The sequence below is a fragment of the Scyliorhinus torazame genome, chromosome 2 (assembly GCF_047496885.1).
Source record: "Scyliorhinus torazame isolate Kashiwa2021f chromosome 2, sScyTor2.1, whole genome shotgun sequence".
Taxonomy (NCBI): domain Eukaryota; kingdom Metazoa; phylum Chordata; class Chondrichthyes; order Carcharhiniformes; family Scyliorhinidae; genus Scyliorhinus; species Scyliorhinus torazame.
Window position 1 is genome coordinate 199,186,014 of NC_092708.1, and position 20,643 is coordinate 199,206,656.

The window sequence follows — 20,643 nt, forward strand, 5'->3', positions numbered from 1 at the left end:
GTATGTGTGCATGCTATGGGGGGTTGGGGGTGATCCATTAATTCCCCAGGTGAGGGGGAAGATGCCTCTACCTGTCAGCAGGGCGCGGGATAGGATTTGCCTTGTGTGGTAGGGCAGTGGCCAGCTGCCGGACCATTGTATCAGGCCACCCACTCAAAATGGCAGCTCCATAAAATGATGCGGAATGGCATCCCAGGTGTTTCCTGCCAGATGTAAATTTGCATGGCAAACGAGGGTGAATCGCTCCTGGATGCCGCTCCTTAGGTTGGTGTAGAGCAAGCTTGATTCTACACCGGTGGAAGAACAATAGTCTCCCAAACGGAGAATCCTGCCCAAGATGCAGAACAATATAATAGAGGCCTTTAAAACTTATAAGTCGCTTAAACATAGAAATGATAGATCCGGTCGTGGAGATGACCTGAAATACTGATCAGCAATGTAAGATGGTCACTAAGCAATCCAATCTGAATTCAGGTGATTTTCTCACACAAACAGACATACCAAATTCAATTCAGACAAGCAGAAAACCACTGCACACCTCTCCCAATCCTCCAGGTTTGAACAGCCGTCACTGACCCCTTCATGCTTGTTGACCGCTGCCCCATTGGTTTATTAAAGTCAGGTTGTGATTGAGGATCATTGATAATTACCTGAGGAACTGTGGATTCTGTGGAGATTTCTGTAGTTTTATCTTGGTCTGTGGCAGTTTCTGGACTCACAAACGCTGTTAATGTTGGGCCATGTTTTGACAAATCCATACTTCGTCGCCTTGCTGGATATTTCTGTATTGGTAAATAGAAAGAAATGATTATTGTTCAATTTTGTTGAATGGATCTGAGTGTTGCTGCCAAAATCAGCATTTATTGTCTATCTCCGATAACCTTTTGGAAATTTGTGATGAGCAGCCGTCTGTAATGATGTGTTGTCCCTTCAGAGATGTTGGGAAGAGAATTCCTGGATTTTTACTGAGTGATCACTAAGGAATGGATATCGTTGGTGTGTGGGTTGAACAGAGAATTGCAGATGGTGGTGTTTCCATTCATCTGTAACCCTATCCTTCTTGGTAGCAGGGGTCATGTTTTAGGAGGTGCTGTTCAAGGAGCCTTGGTGAGTTGCTCCAGTGCATTTGAACCCATTTACATCAAAATAACGGGCCGGACACCGGACTCTCCACATCTTCATGATGCTGCAGCCCTCTCGGCTGGGATTCACACAGGCATAGATTGGTGCAAATATTTTTATACGTCGGCGTGACGCGATGGAGCTCACGTTGTGTCAAGAGGGTATGTTTTTAATGTTGGTGCCCCCAAAGTAGGGCCCCGTTCCTTCCACAATTCAATTACTGCTGACACTCCCATCATAGATCCCCATCAGAAACCACCCCCATGTCAGAGCCCCCCTGCATGTCAGAGACTCCCCCCCCCCCATATATAAGAGACACCCCCCTCATTAGTTATCCCCCTGGAAGGTAACAAGCAATCCAGGCAGAAACAGTGAAAAATCACTGCTTTTTCACTGACCTGTCCCTTACACCTGTGCCTCAGGCAGGAGTGTTGAAAGCAGCTGCTGTTACTTCATAGAAAGTTAAAACACATGACAAGGCTTTAAACTGCTTCAGACCCTGTGACCTGCGAGGCTTCCATTCACTTTTAAGAGAAATAGCTTTTGGTCGGCTGTAATGGACAGGGTAATAGCTTCCAGTCAGCCAGCTGTCTGGGTTGCTTGTTTTCATTTCCCTTCACACTTAAATGTATCTGAGGTACTCTGCTGAGAAGTAATCACAATGCTTTTAAACATCGATATATGATTGACAGGTCATCACCACACCAAAAGCAGGTACCTGCTTGCTGCTGAGAAAAAGAGGTAGTGAAAACACTTTTCTCCTAGATGTTTATGTGGGCACGCTGTGTGTGTGTGTGGGGGGAGGTTGGGTAACCCATCAATTCCCCAGGTGAGGGGGAAGATGCCTTTGCTTGTCAGCGGGGCGGGGAGCAGGAAATGATTTGTGGGGAAGGGTGGCGACAGCCACTGGACCATGGTATCGGGCCACCCGCTCAAAATGGCAGCTCGATAACAGGATTCGGAACGGCATCCCAGGAACTCATTGCCAGATGTACATTTGCACGGCAAACAAGAGTGAATCGCTCCTGGATGCTGTTCCTTGCGTTAGTGCAGAGCAAGGGTGATTCGGGAGAACAATAGTCTCCCAAACGGAGAATGCTGCCTAAGATGCGGAACACTGTATAGAGTCCTTTAAAATTATGAAGTTGTTTAGACAAAGAAATTATATTTGCAGTCGTGGAGATTTCCTTAAATACTGGTCAGCAATGGAAGATGGTCACGAAGCTACCCAATCTGAATTCCGGTGATTTTCTTGCACGAACAGACATACCAAATTCAATTCAGACAAATAGAAAATCACTGCACACCTCTCCCAATCCTCCAGGTTTAAACAGCCGTCACTGACCCCTTCCTGCTTGTTCACTACTGCCCCATTGTTTATTAAAGTCAGGTTGTGATTTAGGATCATTGATAATTACCTGAGGAACTGTGGAGTCTGTGGAGATTTCTGTAGTTTCATCTTGCTCTGTGTCAGTTTCTGGACTTACAGACACTGTTAATTTTGTGCCATATTTTGACAAATCCATACTTAGTCGCCTTGCTGAATATTTCTGTATTGGTAAATAGAAAGATATGATTATTGTATAACTTTGTTAAATGGATCCGAGTTCTACTGCCATTGTCAGCATTTATTGTCTATCTCCGATTACCTTTTAGAAGTTTGGGGTGAGCAGCCTTCTTGTAATAATGTGTTATCGGGCCACCTTCAGAGCTGTTAGGGAGGGAATCCCTCGATTTTGACTGAGAGATAATTAAGGAACAGGGATATTGTTGGTGTGAGGCTTGAACATAGAATTGCAGCTGGTGGTGTTTCCATTCATCTGTAACCCTACCCTACTTGTTTGCAGGGGTCGTGTTTTAGGTGGTGCTGTTCAGGGAGCCGTGGTGAGTTGTTCCAATGCATTTGAACCTAGTTGTATTCAATTGACGAGTAGGACACTGAATTCTCCGCACCTTCATGATGCTCCAGCCCTCTCGGCCGGTATTCACGCAGGCATAGATTGGTGCTAGTAATTTAAATGTGGCCATGACGCGATGGACCTCGCGCTGGGTCAAGGGGGTGTTTATTTAACGTTGGAGCCCCCAAAGGCTATTGGAGGGTCCCGCTCCTCCCACAATTCAATTACTGCTGACACTCCCATCAGAGATCCCCATCAGAAACTACCCCCATATCGGACATCCCCCTGCATATCAGTGTCTCCACGAATATAGATACACGGATACATAGATACATAGAAGGTAGGAGCAGAAGGAGGCCTTTTGGCCGTTGAAGCCTGCTCCGCCATTTATCATGATCATGGCTGATCATCCAACTCAATAGCCTAATCCTGCTTTCTCCCCATAACCTTTGATCACATCCGCCCCAACTGCTACATCTAGCCGCCTCTTGAATATATTCAATGTTTTAGCATCAACTACTACCTTTGGGAATAAATTCCACAGGCTCACCACTCTTTGGGTCGAGACATGTCTCCTCATCTCTGTCCGAAATTGTTTACGCTGAATACTCAGACTGTGACCTCTGGTTCTGGACACATCCACCATCGGGAACATCTTTCCTGCATCTACCATGTCTAGTCCGGATAGAATTTTATAAGTCTCTTTGAGATCCTCCCTCATACTTCTGAACTCCAGCGAGAACAATCCTAACCTAGTCAATCTCTCCTCATATGACAGTCCCGCCACCCCTGGAATCAGCTTGGTAAACCTTCGCTGCACTCCCTCCAGAGCAAGAACATCCTTCTTCAGAGAAGGAGACCAAAACTGCACACAATATTCTAGGTGTGGCTTCACCAAGGCCCTGTATAATTGCAGCAACACATCCCTGCTCCTGTACTCGATCCCTATCGCAATGAAGGCCAACATACCATTGCCTTCTTTACTGCCTGCTGCACCTGCATGCTCATCTTCAGCGACTGGTGCACAAGAACACCCAGCTCACGCTGCACACTCCCCTCTCCAAATTTACAACCATTCAGGTAGTAGTCTGTCTTCCTGTTTATGCTTCCAAAGTGAATAACCTCACACTTATCCAAATTATACTGCATCTGCCATTGATTTGCCCAATCATCCAACCTGTCCAGATCAAGCTGTAGGATCTCTGCATCCACGTCACAGTTCACCCTCAGGTCATAGAGATGGCCTGCCTCACTAAGCAACCCAATCTGAATTCCGGTGATTTTCTTGCACGAACAGACATATCAAATTCAATTCAGACAAACAGAAAATCACTGCACACCTCTCCCAATCCTCCAGGTTTGAACAGCCGTCACTGACCCCTTCCTGCTTGTTGACCGCTGCCCCATTGGTTTATTAAAGTCAGGTTGTGATTGAGGATCATTGATAATTACCTGAGGAACTGTGGATTCTGTGGAGATTTCTGTAGTTTTATCTTGGTCTGTGGCAGTTTCTGGACTCACAAACGCTGTTAATGTTGGGCCATGTTTTGACAAATCCATACTTCGTCGCCTTGCTGGATATTTCTGTATTGGTAAATAGAAAGAAATGATTATTGTTCAATTTTGTTGAATGGATCTGAGTGTTGCTGCCAAAATCAGCATTTATTGTCTATCTCCGATAACCTTTTGGAAATTTGTGATGAGCAGCCGTCTGTAATGATGTGTTGTCCCTTCAGAGATGTTGGGAAGAGAATTCCTGGATTTTTACTGAGTGATCACTAAGGAATGGATATCGTTGGTGTGTGGGTTGAACAGAGAATTGCAGATGGTGGTGTTTCCATTCATCTGTAACCCTATCCTTCTTGGTAGCAGGGGTCATGTTTTTGGAGGTGCTGTTCAAGGAGCCTTGGTGAGTTGCTCCAGTGCATTTGAACCCATTTACATCAAAATAACGGGCCGGACAACGGACTCTCCACATCTTCATGATGCTGCAGCCCTCTCGGCTGGGATTCACACAGGCATAGATTGGTGCAAATATTTTTATACGTCGGCGTGACACGATGGAGCTCACGTTGTGTCAAGAGGGTATGTTTTTAATGTTGGTGCCCCCAAAGTAGGGCCCCGTTCCTTCCACAATTCAATTACTGCTGACACTCCCATCATAGATCCCCATCAGAAACCACCCCCATGTCAGAGCCCCCCTGCATGTCAGAGACTCCCCCCCCCCATATATAAGAGACACCCCCCTCATTAGTTATCCCCCTGGAAGGTAACAAGCAATCCAGGCAGAAACAGTGAAAAATCACTGCTTTTTCACTGACCTGTCCCTTACACCTGTGCCTCAGGCAGGAGTGTTGAAAGCAGCTGCTGTTACTTCATAGAAAGTTAAAACACATGACAAGGCTTTAAACTGCTTCAGACCCTGTGACCTGCGAGGCTTCCATTCACTTTTAAGAGAAATAGCTTTTGGTCGGCTGTAATGGACAGGGTAATAGCTTCCAGTCAGCCAGCTGTCTGGGTTGCTTGTTTTCATTTCCCTTCACACTTAAATGTATCTGAGGTACTCTGCTGAGAAGTAATCACAATGCTTTTAAACATCGATATATGATTGACAGGTCATCACCACACCAAAAGCAGGTACCTGCTTGCTGCTGAGAAAAAGAGGTAGTGAAAACACTTTTCTCCTAGATGTTTATGTGGGCACGCTGTGTGTGTGTGTGGGGGGAGGTTGGGTAACCCATCAATTCCCCAGGTGAGGGGGAAGATGCCTTTGCTTGTCAGCGGGGCGGGGAGCAGGAAATGATTTGTGGGGAAGGGTGGCGACAGCCACTGGACCATGGTATCGGGCCACCCGCTCAAAATGGCAGCTCGATAACAGGATTCGGAACGGCATCCCAGGAACTCATTGCCAGATGTACATTTGCACGGCAAACAAGAGTGAATCGCTCCTGGATGCTGTTCCTTGCGTTAGTGCAGAGCAAGGGTGATTCGGGAGAACAATAGTCTCCCAAACGGAGAATGCTGCCTAAGATGCGGAACACTGTATAGAGTCCTTTAAAATTATGAAGTTGTTTAGACAAAGAAATTATATTTGCAGTCGTGGAGATTTCCTTAAATACTGGTCAGCAATGGAAGATGGTCACGAAGCTACCCAATCTGAATTCCGGTGATTTTCTTGCACGAACAGACATACCAAATTCAATTCAGACAAATAGAAAATCACTGCACACCTCTCCCAATCCTCCAGGTTTAAACAGCCGTCACTGACCCCTTCCTGCTTGTTCACTACTGCCCCATTGTTTATTAAAGTCAGGTTGTGATTTAGGATCATTGATAATTACCTGAGGAACTGTGGATTCTGTGGAGATTTCTGTAGTTTCATCTTGCTCTGTGTCAGTTTCTGGACTTACAGACACTGTTAATTTTGTGCCATATTTTGACAAATCCATACTTAGTCGCCTTGCTGAATATTTCTGTATTGGTAAATAGAAAGATATGATTATTGTATAACTTTGTTAAATGGATCCGAGTTCTACTGCCATTGTCAGCATTTATTGTCTATCTCCGATTACCTTTTAGAAGTTTGGGGTGAGCAGCCTTCTTGTAATAATGTGTTATCGGGCCACCTTCAGAGCTGTTAGGGAGGGAATCCCTCGATTTTGACTGAGAGATAATTAAGGAACAGGGATATTGTTGGTGTGAGGCTTGAACATAGAATTGCAGCTGGTGGTGTTTCCATTCATCTGTAACCCTACCCTACTTGTTTGCAGGGGTCGTGTTTTAGGTGGTGCTGTTCAGGGAGCCGTGGTGAGTTGTTCCAATGCATTTGAACCTAGTTGTATTCAATTGACGAGTAGGACACTGAATTCTCCGCACCTTCATGATGCTCCAGCCCTCTCGGCCGGTATTCACGCAGGCATAGATTGGTGCTAGTAATTTAAATGTGGCCATGACGCGATGGACCTCGCGCTGGGTCAAGGGGGTGTTTATTTAACGTTGGAGCCCCCAAAGGCTATTGGAGGGTCCCGCTCCTCCCACAATTCAATTACTGCTGACACTCCCATCAGAGATCCCCATCAGAAACTACCCCCATATCGGACATCCCCCTGCATATCAGTGTCTCCACGAATATAGATACATGGATACATAGATACATAGAAGGTAGGAGCAGAAGGAGGCCTTTTGGCCGTTGAAGCCTGCTCCGCCATTTATCATGATCATGGCTGATCATCCAACTCAATAGCCTAATCCTGCTTTCTCCCCATAACCTTTGATCACATCCGCCCCAACTGCTACATCTAGCCGCCTCTTGAATATATTCAATGTTTTAGCATCAACTACTACCTTTGGGAATAAATTCCACAGGCTCACCACTCTTTGGGTCGAGACATGTCTCCTCATCTCTGTCCGAAATTGTTTACGCTGAATACTCAGACTGTGACCTCTGGTTCTGGACACATCCACCATCGGGAACATCTTTCCTGCATCTACCATGTCTAGTCCGGATAGAATTTTATAAGTCTCTTTGAGATCCTCCCTCATACTTCTGAACTCCAGCGAGAACAATCCTAACCTAGTCAATCTCTCCTCATATGACAGTCCCGCCACCCCTGGAATCAGCTTGGTAAACCTTCGCTGCACTCCCTGCAGAGCAAGAACATCCTTCTTCAGAGAAGGAGACCAAAACTGCACACAATATTCTAGGTGTGGCTTCACCAAGGCCCTGTATAATTGCAGCAACACATCCCTGCTCCTGTACTCGATCCCTATCGCAATGAAGGCCAACATACCATTGCCTTCTTTACTGCCTGCTGCACCTGCATGCTCATCTTCAGCGACTGGTGCACAAGAACACCCAGCTCACGCTGCACACTCCCCTCTCCAAATTTACAACCATTCAGGTAGTAGTCTGTCTTCCTGTTTATGCTTCCAAAGTGAATAACCTCACACTTATCCAAATTATACTGCATCTGCCATTGATTTGCCCAATCATCCAACCTGTCCAGATCAAGCTGTAGGATCTCTGCATCCACGTCACAGTTCACCCTCAGGTCATAGAGATGGCCTGCCTCACTAAGCAACCCAATCTGAATTCCGGTGATTTTCTTGCACGAACAGACATATCAAATTCAATTCAGACAAACAGAAAATCACTGCACACCTCTCCCAATCCTCCAGGTTTGAACAGCCGTCACTGACCCCTTCCTGCTTGTTCACTACTGCCCCATTGGTTTATTAAAGTCAGATTGTGATTTAGGATCATTGATAATTACCTGAGGAACTGTGGATTCTGTGGAGATTTTGGTAGTTTTATCTTGCTCTCTGTCAGTTCCTGGACTTCCAAACGCTGTTAATTTTGGGCCATATTTTGACAAATCCATACTTCGTCGCCTTGCTTGATATTTCTGCATTGGTAAGTAGAAAGAAATGAGTATTGTATAATTTTGTTAAATGGATCTGAGTGCTACTGCCAAAATCAGCATTTCTTGTCTATCCCCAATTACCTTTTGGAAGTTTGTGGTACGCAGCCTTCTGTAATGAAGTGTTGTAGGGTCACCTTCAGAGCTGTTAAAAAGGGAATTCCTGGATTTTGACTGAGAGATAATTAAGGAATAGGGATATTGTTGGTGTGTGGCTTAAACAGAAAATTGCAGCTGGTGGTGTTTCCATTATCTGTAATCCTATCCTTCTTGGTCGCAGGGTTCGTGTTTTAGGTGGTACTGTTCAAGGAGCCTTGGTGAGTTGCTCCAGTGCATTTGAACCTAGTTGTATCCAATTGACGGGTAGGACACCGAATTCTCCGCACCTTCATGATGCTCCAGCCCTCTCGGCCAGGATTCACGCAGGCATTGATTGGTGCGAGTAATTTAAACTTGGCCATGACGTGATGGATCTCGTGCTGGGTCAAGGGGGTGTTTATTTAACATTGGAGCCCCCAAAGGCTATTGGAGGGCCCCGCTCCTCCCACAATTCAATTACTGCTGGCACTGCCATCAGAGATTCCCATCAGAAACCACCCCCATATCAGAGCCCCCCTGCATATCAGAGCCCCCCTGCATTTCAGAGCCCCCCTGCATATCGGAGCCCCCCTGCATATCAGTGTCTTCACGAATATAGATACATAGATACATAGAAGGTTTCAGCAGGAGGAGGCCTTTTGGCCCTTCAAGCCTGCTCCACCATTTCTCACGATCATGGCTGAACATCCAATACAATAGCCTAATCCTGCTCTCCCCCCATAACCTGTAAAATTGCAGCAACACATCCCTGCTCCTGTACTCGAACACTCTCAGAATGAACGGCAACATACCATTAGCCTTCTTTATCGTCTGCTGCACCTGCATGCTTACCTTCAGCGACTGGTGCACAAGGACACCCAGGTCCTCTGCACACTCCCCTCTCCCAATTCACAACTATTCAGGAAGTATTCTACCTTCCTGTTTTTGATACCAATATGAATAACCTCACATTTTTCCAAATTATACTGCATCTGCCATTGATTTGCCCAATCGCCCAACCTGTCCAGACCATGCTGTAGGATCTCTGCATCCTCGTCACAGTTCACCCTCCCACCCAACTTGGTATCAGCTACAAACTTTGAGATGTTACATTTTGTTCCCTCATCCAAATCATTAATATATATTGTGAATTGCTGGGGTCCCAGCACTGATCCCTGTGGCACCCCACTAGTTACTGTCTGCCAATTTGAAAAGGACCCATTAATTCCTACTCTTTGTTTCCTCTCTGCCAATCAGTTTTCTAACAACCTCAATATACCTCCCCCAATCTTATGCGCTTTAATTTTGCACAATAATCTCTTATGCGGACTTTGTCAATCACCTTCTGAAAGTCCAACATACCACATCAACTGGCTCCCCCTTGTCCACTGTACTGGTTACATCTTCAAAGAATTCCAACAGATTTGTCAAGCATGATTTCCCCTTCATAAAACCATGCTGACTCTGACTGATCCTGCCACTGCTTTCTAAATGTTCCACTATAAAGTCCTTGATTACCGATGTTAGGCTTACTGGTCTAGTATTTACTTTTTTCTCTCTACCTCCCTTTTTGAATATTGGAGTGACATCAGCTGCCCTCCAATCTCCAGGGACTGTTCCAGAGTCTATAGAATCCCGGAAGATGACCATCAATGCATCCACTATTTCCAGAGCCACCTCCTTAAGCACTCTGGGATGCAGATTCTCAGGCCCTGGGAATTATCCACCTTCAATCCCATCAATTTTCCCAGCACCATTTCTCTACTAATATTGATCTCCCTCAGTTCTTCCCTCTCACTAGACCGTTCATTCTCCAACATTTCGGGGATCTGATTTATGTCCCCTTTTGTGAAGACAGAACCAAAGTATGTATTCAATTGCTCAGCCATTTGTTTTGTCCCGTATTATGCATTCTCCTGTTTCTGCCTATAGGGGTCCTACATTGTCGTTGCCAATCTCTTTCTCTTCACATATCTATGGAAACTATTAGTGTCCCCTGCAAGCCCCCCCCATATCAGAGAGCCCCAATGCATATCAGAGACCTCCCTGTATATCAGACCCCTCCCCCATATATCAGAGGCACGCCGCCATCAGTCAAGCCGCCTGGAAGCAAACGAGCAGTCCAGGCAGAAACAGTGAAGAATCATTGCATTTTCACATAACTGTCCCTTATACCTGTGAGTTAGTCGCAAGTGTTGCACGTTACTGTTGTTACTTTATAGAAAGCCAAAACACATCACAAGGCTTTAGACTCCCTCAGACCCTATGAACTGCGAGACTTCCATTCACTTTCAAGAGAAAAAGCTTTTGGTAGGCTGTAACTGGCAGGTTAGTAGCTTCCCGACAGTTTGGGGTCTGGGTTGCTTGTTTTCATTTCCTTTTAGGCTTAAATGTATCTGCGGTACTGAGAAGTTATCACAATGTTTCTAAACCTCTATATATGAGTGATAGGACATCACCACATGAAAAGCAGATAAGTGCTTTCTGCTGAGAAAAAGAGGACGTGTAAGCACTTATCTCCGAGATGTGTATGTGTGCATGCTATGGGGGGTTGGGGGTGATCCATTAATTCCCCAGGTGAGGGGGAAGATGCCTCTACCTGTCAGCAGGGCGCGGGATAGGATTTGCCTTGTGTGGTAGGGCAGTGGCCAGCTGCCGGACCATGGTATCAGGCCACCCACTCAAAATGGCAGCTCCATAAAATGATTCGGAATGGCATCCCAGGTGTTTCCTGCCAGATGTAAATTTGCATGGCAAACGAGGGTGAATCGCTCCTGGATGCCGCTCCTTAGGTTGGTGCAGAGCAAGCTTGATTCTACACCGGTGGAAGAACAATAGTCTCCCAAACGGAGAATCCTGCCCAAGATGCGGAACAATATAATAGAGGCCTTTAAAACTATTAAGTCGCTTAAACATAGAAATGATAGATCCGGTCGTGGAGATGACCTGAAATACTGGTCAGCAATGTAAGATGGTCACTAAGCAATCCAATCTGAATTCAGGTGATTTTCTCACACAAACAGACATACCAAATTCAATTCAGACAAGCAAAAAACCACTGCACACCTCTCCCAATCCTCCAGGTTTGAACCGTCATCACTGACCCTTTCCTGCTTGTTCACTACTGCCTCATTGGTTTATTAAAGTCAGGTTGTGATTTAAGATTATTGATAATTACCTGAGGAACTGTGGATTCTGTGGAGATTTCTGTAGTTTTATCTTGCTCTGTGTCAGTTTCTGAACTCACAAGTGCTGTTAAGTTTGGGCCATATTTTGACAAATCCATACTTGGTCGCCTTGCTGTATATTTCTGTATTGGTAAATAGAAAGACATGTGATTATTGTTTAATTTTGTTGAAGGGATCTGAGTGTTGCTGCCAAAATCAGCATTTATTGTCTATCTCCGATTACCATTTGGAAGTTTGGGGTGAGCAGCCGTCTGTAATGATGTGTTGTAGCGTCACTTTCAGAGATGTTGGGAAGGGAATTCCTGGATTTTGACTGAGTGATAATTAAGGAACAGGGATATCGTTGGTGTGTGGGTTGAACAGAGAGTTGCAGCTGGTGGTGTTTCCATTCATCTGTAACCCTATCCTTCTTGGCAGCAGGGGTCATGTTTTAGGAGGTGCTGTTCAAGGAGCCTTGGTGAGTTGCTACAGTGCATTTGGACCTATTTGCATCCAAATAACGGACTGGACACCGGATTCTCCACATCTTCATGATGCCCCAGCCCTCTCGGCTGGGATTCACACAGGCATAGATTGGTGCAAGTAATTTATACGTGGCCCTGTTGCGATGGACCTCGCGTTGGGTCAAGGGGGTGTTTATTTAATGTTGGTGACCCAAAGACTATTAGAGCGCCCCACTTCTCTCCTGCTTTCAATTCAATTACTGCTGACACTCCTATCAGAGTTCCCCATCAGAAATCAGCCCTATATCAGAGCCCCCCCTGCATATCAGTTCCTGCCCGTTTATAGATACATACAGAGAAGATAGGAGCAGGAGGATGCCTTTTACCACTTCGAGCCTGATCCGCCGTTGATCACGATCATGGCTGATCATCCATCACAATAGCCTAATCCTGCTTTCTCCCCATAACATTGAATCCCATCTGCCCCAAGTGCTATATCTAGCCACCTCTTGAATATATTCAATGTTTTAGCATCAACTACTACCTGTGGGAATGAATTCCACAGGCTCACCAGTCTGGGTGAAGACACGTCACCTCATCTCTGTCTGAAATGGTTTACCCTGAATCCTCAGACTGTGACCCCTGGTTCTGGACACACCCATCATTGGGAACATCGTTCCTGCATCCACCCTGTCTAGTCCTGTGAGAATTTTATAAGTCTCTTTGAGATCCCCCCTCATTCTTCTGAACTCCCGTGAGAACAATCCTAACATAGTCAATCTCCCCTCATATGACAGTCCCGCCATCCCTGGAATCAGTCTGGTAAACCTTCGCTGCACTCCCTGGAGAGCAAGAACATCCTTCCCCAGAAAAGGAGACCAAAACTGCACACAATATTCTAGGTGTGGCCTCACCAAGGCCCTGTATAGGTGGATTGGCCATGCTAAATTGCCCATAGTGTCCAAAAAATGTTAGATGGGGGTTGCGGGGAAAGAGTGGGTACCTGGGCGTCAGTACGGTACTCTTTGTAAGGGCCGGTGCAGACTCGATGGGCGAATGGCCTCCTTCTGCACTGTAAATTCTTATGATTCTGTGTAATTGCAGCAACACATCCCTGCCTCTATACTCGAATCCTCTCGCAATGAAGGCCAACATACCTTTCGCCTTCTTTACCGCCTGCTCACCTGCATGCTTACCTTCAGCAACCAGTGCACAAAGACACCCAGGTCCCGCTGCACATTTCCCTCTCCCAATTTACAACCATTTAGGTAGTAATGCACAGTGGGCTAAATATCTGGCTTGCAATGCAGAACACAGCCAGCAGTGCGGGTTCAATTCCCGTACCGGCCTCCCCGAACAGGCGCCGGTATGTGGCGACTAGGGGCTTTTCACAGTAACTTCATTGAAGCCTACTTGTGACAATAAGTGATTATTATTATTATTATTATTATTAATCTACCTTCCCGTTTTTGCTTCCAAAGTGAATAACCCCACATTTGTCCAAATTATACTGCAACTGCCATTGATTTGCCCACTCACCCAACATGTCCAGATCATGCTGTAGAATCTCTGCATCCTCGTCACAGTTCACCCTCCCACCCAACTAGGTATCAGCTGCAAACTTTGAGATGTTACATTTTGTTCCCTCATCCAAATCATTAATATATATTGTGATTAGCTGGGGTCCCAGCACTGATCCCTGTGGCACGCCATTAGTTACTCCCTGCCAATTTGAAATGGTTTACCCTGAATCCTACTCTTTGCTTTCTCTCTGCCAATCCGTTTTCTAACCACCTCAATATACCTCCCCCAATCTTATGCGCTTTAATTTTGCACAATAATATCTTATGCGGACTTTGTCAATCACCTTCTGAAAGTCCTACATACCACATCAACTGGCTCCCCCTTGTCCACTGTACTGGTTACATCTTCAAAGAATTCCAACAGATTTGTCAAGCATGATTTTCCCTTCATAAATCCATGCTGACTCTGACTGGTCCTGCCACTGCTTTCTAAATGTTCCGCTATAAAGTCCTTGATAATGGATTCAAGAATTTTCTACCGATATTAGGCTTACTGGTCTAGAATTCCCTTTTTTCTCTCTACCTGCCTTATTGAATATTGGAGTGACATCAGCTGCCCTCCAATCTGCAGGGACTGTTCCAGAGTCTATAGAATCCCGGAAGATGACCATCAATGCATCCACTATTTCCAGAGCCACCTCCTTAAGCATTCTGGGATGCAGATTCTCAGGTTCTGGGGATTTATCCGCTTTCAATCCCATCAGTTTTTCCAGCACCATTTCTCTACTAATATTGATCTCCCTCAGTTCTTCCCTCCGTTCATTCTCCAACATTTCTGGGATCTGATTTATGTCCTCTTTTGTGAAGACAGAACCAATGTATGTATTCAATTGCTCAGCCATTTCTTTGTCCCTTATTATGCATTCCTCTGTTTCTGTCTGTAGGTGTCCTACATTTGTCTTTACCAATCTCTTTCTCTTCACAAATCTATAGAAACTCTTAGTGTCAGTCTTTATGGTGCCCTGCAAGCCCCACATATCAGAGAGCCCCCTGATATCAGAGAGCCCGAATGCATATCAGGGACCCCCCTGTGTATCAGAGCCCTCCCCAGAGGCACCCCACCATTTGTCACCCTGCCTGGAAGCAAATGTCCCCTTTTGTGAAGACAGAACCAAAGTATGTATTCAATTGCTCAGCCATTTGTTTTGTCCCGTATAATGCATTCTCCTGTTTCTGCCTATAGGGGTCCTCCATTGTCGTTGCCAATCTCTTTCTCTTCACATATCAATGGAAACTATTAGTGACCCCTGCAAGCCCCCCACATATCAGAGAGGCCCCCATATCAGAGAGCCCCAATGCTCTCTGGCATGGGAACACTGCCATACACATACAAAATTCGCCTCAAACCGGACGCCATCCCGGTCGTTCACGCACCTCGCAGGGTTCCTGCGCCACTTAAAGACCGCCTCAAGCTGCAGCTGCAGGATCTCCAGGACCAAGGGGTCCTATCCAGGGTCACGGAGCCCATGCCATGGGTCAGCTCCATGGTGTGTGTCAAGAAGTCCTCTGGCGAGCTCCGCATCTGTATAGACCCTAAAGACCTAAATAATAACATTATGCGGGAACATTATCCCATACCTAAACGGGAGGAAATCACCAGTGAAATGGCCCAAGCCAAGATATTCACCAAACTGGATGCTTCTAAAGGATTTTGGCAGATCCAACTGGACCCGTCCAGCCGAAAGCTATGCACGTTTAACACCCCTTTCGGCAGATTCTGCTACAACCGGATGCCATTTGGCATCATCTCGGCATCCGAGGTCTTCCACAGAATCATGGAGCAGATGATGGAAGGCATCGAAGGGGTGCGCGTATATGTGGATGATGTCATCATCTGGTCCACCACACCGCAGGAGCACATACATCGTCTCCAACGCGTTTTTGCCCGCATACGGGAAAATGGCCTGCGCCTCAACCGAGCCAAGTGTGCCTTTGGCCAGACCAAATTGAAGTTCCTGGGGGACCACATCTCATGGTCAGGGGTCCGTCCGGATGCAGACAAGGTGAGCGCCATCACAGCCATGCCGCGGCCGGCCGACAAGAAGGCTGTACTACGATTCCTGGGCATGGTCAACTTCCTCGGGAAATTCATTCCCAACCTTGCCTCCCACACAACGGCTCTGCGCCATCTCGTAAAAAAATCTACAGACTTCCAGTGGCAACATACACACCAGCTGGAATGGGAGAAGCTCAAACACAAACTTGCCACGGCACCAGTGTTGGCGTTCTTCGACACGTCTCGTCCCACCAAAATCTCAACTGATGCCAGCCAATCCGGCATTGGAGCAGTGCTCCTGCAAAGGGATGACACGTCGTCATGGGCCCCGGTTGCCTATGCATCACGGGCTATGACCCCCACAGAGCAGCGCTACGCGCAAATCGAAAAAGAATGCCTGGGTTTGCTAACTGGTTTGGACAAGTTCCACGATTATGTATATGGTCTTCCACGATTCACGGTCGAAACTGACCACCGCCCCCTGGTCAACATAATAAATAAGGACCTGAACGACATGACCCCTCGCCTCCAGCGCATCCTACTTAAACTCAGGAGGTATGACTTCCAACTGGTCTACACTCCAGGGAAGGACCTCATCGTGGCGGATGCCCTAGCCCGAGCAGCGAGTACACAACCAGATGCGGAGGGGTTCGTATGTCAGGTCGAGGCACAGGTGGCCTTGACAGCGGCAAATCTGCCGGCTAACGACTCCAGTCTGGCCCGCATTAGCAGAGAGACAGTGGCCGACCCCCTTTTACAGCGAGTGATGCGCCACATTACGGGAGGATGGCTCAAAGGGCAGTGCCCGCAGTTCTATAATGTACGGGATGACCTAGCCACCATTGATGGGATCCTTCTGAAGCTAGACAGGATCGTCATTCCGCACAGTATGCGCCAGCTGGTTCTCAATCAAATACACGAAGGCCACTTGGGGGTCGAGAAGTGCAGACGGAGGGCCCGAGAGGCGGTATACTGGCCGGGCATCAGTGACAATATAGCCAACATGGTGCTCAACTGCACAACCTGCCATAGGTTTCAGCCGGCGCAACCTCCTGAGACGCTTCTGCCCCATGAGCTGGTGACGTCCCCCTGGGCGAAGGTGGGTGTCGACCTATTTCACGCGCTTGGCATGGACTATATTATCATAGTGGACTACTTCTCCAATTACCCAGAAGTCATACGCCTACACGATCTGACGTCGTCTGCTGTCATCAGGGCCTGCAAAGACACCTTTGCTCGCCACGGCATTCCGATGACTGTCATGTCGGACAATGGGCCCTGTTTTGCCAGCCATGAATGGTCATCCTTTGCCGCTTCATATGGCTTCACACATGTGACGTCCAGCCCTCTGCATCCCCAGTCCAATGGAAAGGCGGAGAAGGGCGTTCACATTGCCAAGCGGCTCCTCTGCAAGGCTGCTGCTGCCGGATCGGACTTTCACCTCGCCCTGCTGGCCTATCGCTCGGCCCCGCTAGCCACGGGTCTCTCGCCAGCACAGCTGCTGATGGGTCGCACCCTCAGAACAACTGTGCCTTCCATCCTGGCACCAACAACAGACCATGCTCCGGTACTGCATAAGATGCAACTGCAGCTTGATCGCCAGAAGAGTTCGTACGACACAAGGGCAACTGATCTTCCTCCCCGGCCCCTGGAGACAAAGTCCGCATTCATCTACCAGATGGTGGCTGGTCAGCACCTGCCGAAGTTCTCCGACGCGTGGCTCCCCGCTCGTTCCTGGTACGCATGCCGGATGGATCCGTGCGTAGGCGCAATCGGCGAGCCCTTCGCCTCCTTCCACGCTCGCAACGGAACCGTACACAGACACCGGGTCCTCCACTGGTTCCTGATAGTGACTTTGTGGAGCTGCCACAGACCATGCCCCTACTATCGCCACCCGTGGCCAGGCCCGCACCTCAGCCGGTGGTTCTCGACCCACTCTTGAGGCGGTCAACCTGAATTCGTCGCACACCTACTAGACTGGACTTATGAGACTGTTCACACGTCAAAGTTTAGCAACTATTGTATTGTAACATGTTACTGTTTTATCATTCCAGATCTCGTTTGACCGGACCACACTCGTTAGCATGTCACACCCGACATCGCCCCATGTATATAGTTACGCCACATGTACATGCTGTAAATATCACACACACACACTTTTAGCTGCACTCAGGACACATTCATATTTATAACCACGTAGGCACATAATCTTATAAAAAGATTATTCTTTTTATATTCAAACACACACATCATGATCGACAGACCAACAGACCAATTAGCACACATAACACGACAGCCAATCACAGACAAGGACAGAGACAGTATAAGACAAGAAACACGACACCTGGTGGTCAGTCCACCTGGAGACCAGGACAAGGACAGGACCTGATTAACAACACACTCAGAGAGTCACCACGTGTGGAGTATCAAGACAGATCTGTCAATAACAAGTTGGAATAAAACAGCGTTGTACCAATTGCAACCGTGTTGGTTCATCTGTACCTCAGAGCACCCAACACCACAAATCCCTTGGCCAACAATCCCTTCCTTCCACCAACCCCCAAACAACCCTCAACATTTTAAATACAAACATCAAAGAAAAGGATTTAGGAATCGACCATCCACCAATACATAGTCACCAACAACGTACACAGTCCAACCTCCACCTCACCCCAAACCCCCGCCTAATGTTTGATGTCATCCAATTCTTGAAAGTGCATAATACACAAAGCCCATTAATTGTAGAACCCTTCCATCCTTCCCCTCAACTCAAACCTCACCTTCTCGAGTGTTAAAAACTCCAACAGATCCCCCCGCCACGCCAGGGCACAGGGTGGAGAGACTGACCTCCACCCCAACTGGATCTGCCTTAGGGCGATCAGCAAGGCGAAGGCTAAAACATCTGCCTCCGCACCCGCATCCAACCTCGGCCAGTCCGGTACCCCGATTATGGTCTCCAGAAGACTCGTCTCAAGCCTCACAAGTACCCACCTTCAAAATTACCCTGAACACCTCCCTCCAATACCCCTCCAGTTTTGGGCAGGACCAAAACATATGAACATGGTTTGCGGGGCCCCCCACAACGTTCCCAAACATCCTCTACCCCCTCGTCGGCTCATCCTCACCTTTGTGCGGTGCACCCTTCAGCTGTATCAGCCCCAACCTCGCGCACAAAGTTGAGGCAATTACCCGCTGGAACACTTCACATCACAACCCCTCCTCCATGCTATCTCCCAAGTCTTCCTCACACTTGGCCTTAAATCTCCTCCAGCGTGCCTTCTCTTCTCCCAGAATCGCCCCATAAATCGCCGACCCCCCCACTTCTCCAGTCCCCCTGTCATCAGCACCTCCTCCAACAGTGTGGAGGCCGGTGCTACTGGGAAGCTCTGTATCTCCTTCTTAGCGAAATCTCAGACCTGCATATACCAAAACATTTCCCCCTGCCCCAACCCATACTTCACCCCAGCTCCTTCAATCCCCCAAACCGGCCTCCTAGAAACAAATCCTTTAATGCCCTGACTCCCTTCTCCTCCCATCTCCAAAAACTCCCATCCCACTTCACATCTGTGATTCCCCCAAATCCCCATTTCCCTTGACCCCACCCCCAGCCTAAAGTGCTGCCGCAACTCCCTCCAGATTTTCAACATCGCTACTACCTGACTCCCTGAGTATTTTCCCGGAGCCATTGGGAGTGGCGCTGTTGCCAACGCCCTCAGCCAGACTCCCTGCACAGACTCTCCTCCATCCTAACCCACTGAGAGTCTCCCCCTCTAACCCAGCTCCTCATCTTCTCCACGTTCACCGCCCAGTAATAATATAGTAAATTCGGAAGACCCAACCCCCCTGACTGCTGTCCTCTATGCAACAGCACCTTCCTAATCCTGGCCACCTTCCCCACCCCCCATATAAACAAGGTAATCATCCTCTCAACCTCCTTGAAAAATGCCTTTGGCAGGAAGATCGGCAGGCACTGAAAAATAAACAAGAATCGTGACAACACGTTCATTTTAATTGTCTGTACCCGACCTGCCAGTGACAGAGTGAGACCATCTCACCTTGCCAGATCCGCTTTCATCCTCCCCACCAGACTAGTAACGTTAAACCGACGGAACCCCCCCCACCAATCCTGTGCCATCTGCACCCCCAGATATCTAAAGTGAGTCGCTGCCCTACGGAATAATAGCCACCACCCACCCATGCACCCCCTGGCCGAGACACCACAAAATATTCACTTATGTCTAAATTTACTTTAGATCCTGAAAAAGATCCAAATACTCGAAGCAGCTCCAATATGCCCCCCCATCGACACACTCGTTTCCGATACATCCAACAGCAAGTCATCCGCATACAAAGATATGCTCTACCCACCCCTCCCCACGCACTATCGCTTTCCATACCTCCAAACTCCTCAACACGATGGGCGACTGCTCAATCGCAATTGCGAACAACAGGGGGAGACATAGGACATCTCTGCCTGGTCCCACGGTGCAGAGAAAAATATCCCAAATTCATGTACTCACATTCGTGCGAACACCCGCCCTCAGCTCCCTGCACAGCAGTCTTATCCAATCTACGAATCGTGGCCCAATTCCAAACCGCTCTAGAACCGCCATCAAATACCCCGACACTACTCAGTCAAACGCCTTCTCGGCGTCAAATACCACAACCACCTCTGCCTCCCTCCCCTCCGCCGGCGCCATAACCATGTTCAATACCCTATTAATGTTCGAAAAGAGCTGCCTCCCCTTCACAAACCCCGTCTGATCTTCGCCTATCACCTTCGGGAGGTACTCCTCCAACCTACCCGCCAATACATTTTCCAACACCTTTGCGTCCACATTCAAAAGTGATATGGTCCGATACGACCCACATTCTGTCGGATCCTTATCTTTCTTGAGCAACAGGGAGATGGCTG

At 47.6% G+C, this 20,643-nt stretch overlaps 1 protein-coding gene across 8 annotated transcripts in view; it reads right to left on the reverse strand.

The window, feature by feature from the left end:
• Positions 1-20,643, reverse strand: part of LOC140395077 (uncharacterized) — a 659,825-nt gene that overhangs the window by 216,850 nt on the left and 422,332 nt on the right. For 6 of the 8 annotated variants that reach the window (XM_072482492.1, XM_072482482.1, XM_072482504.1 and 3 more), the window contains 6 exons: positions 11,697-11,828; positions 8,294-8,425; positions 6,362-6,493; positions 4,473-4,604; positions 2,541-2,672; positions 651-782 (listed from right to left, as the gene is read on the reverse strand). In XM_072482492.1, the coding sequence (XP_072338593.1) occupies positions 651-782; positions 2,541-2,672; positions 4,473-4,604; positions 6,362-6,493; positions 8,294-8,425; positions 11,697-11,828 (792 nt within the window). The remainder of the gene's footprint in view (positions 1-650; positions 783-2,540; positions 2,673-4,472; positions 4,605-6,361; positions 6,494-8,293; positions 8,426-11,696; positions 11,829-20,643) is intronic. The other 2 variants (XM_072482474.1, XM_072482512.1) reach the window with 2 other exon arrangements.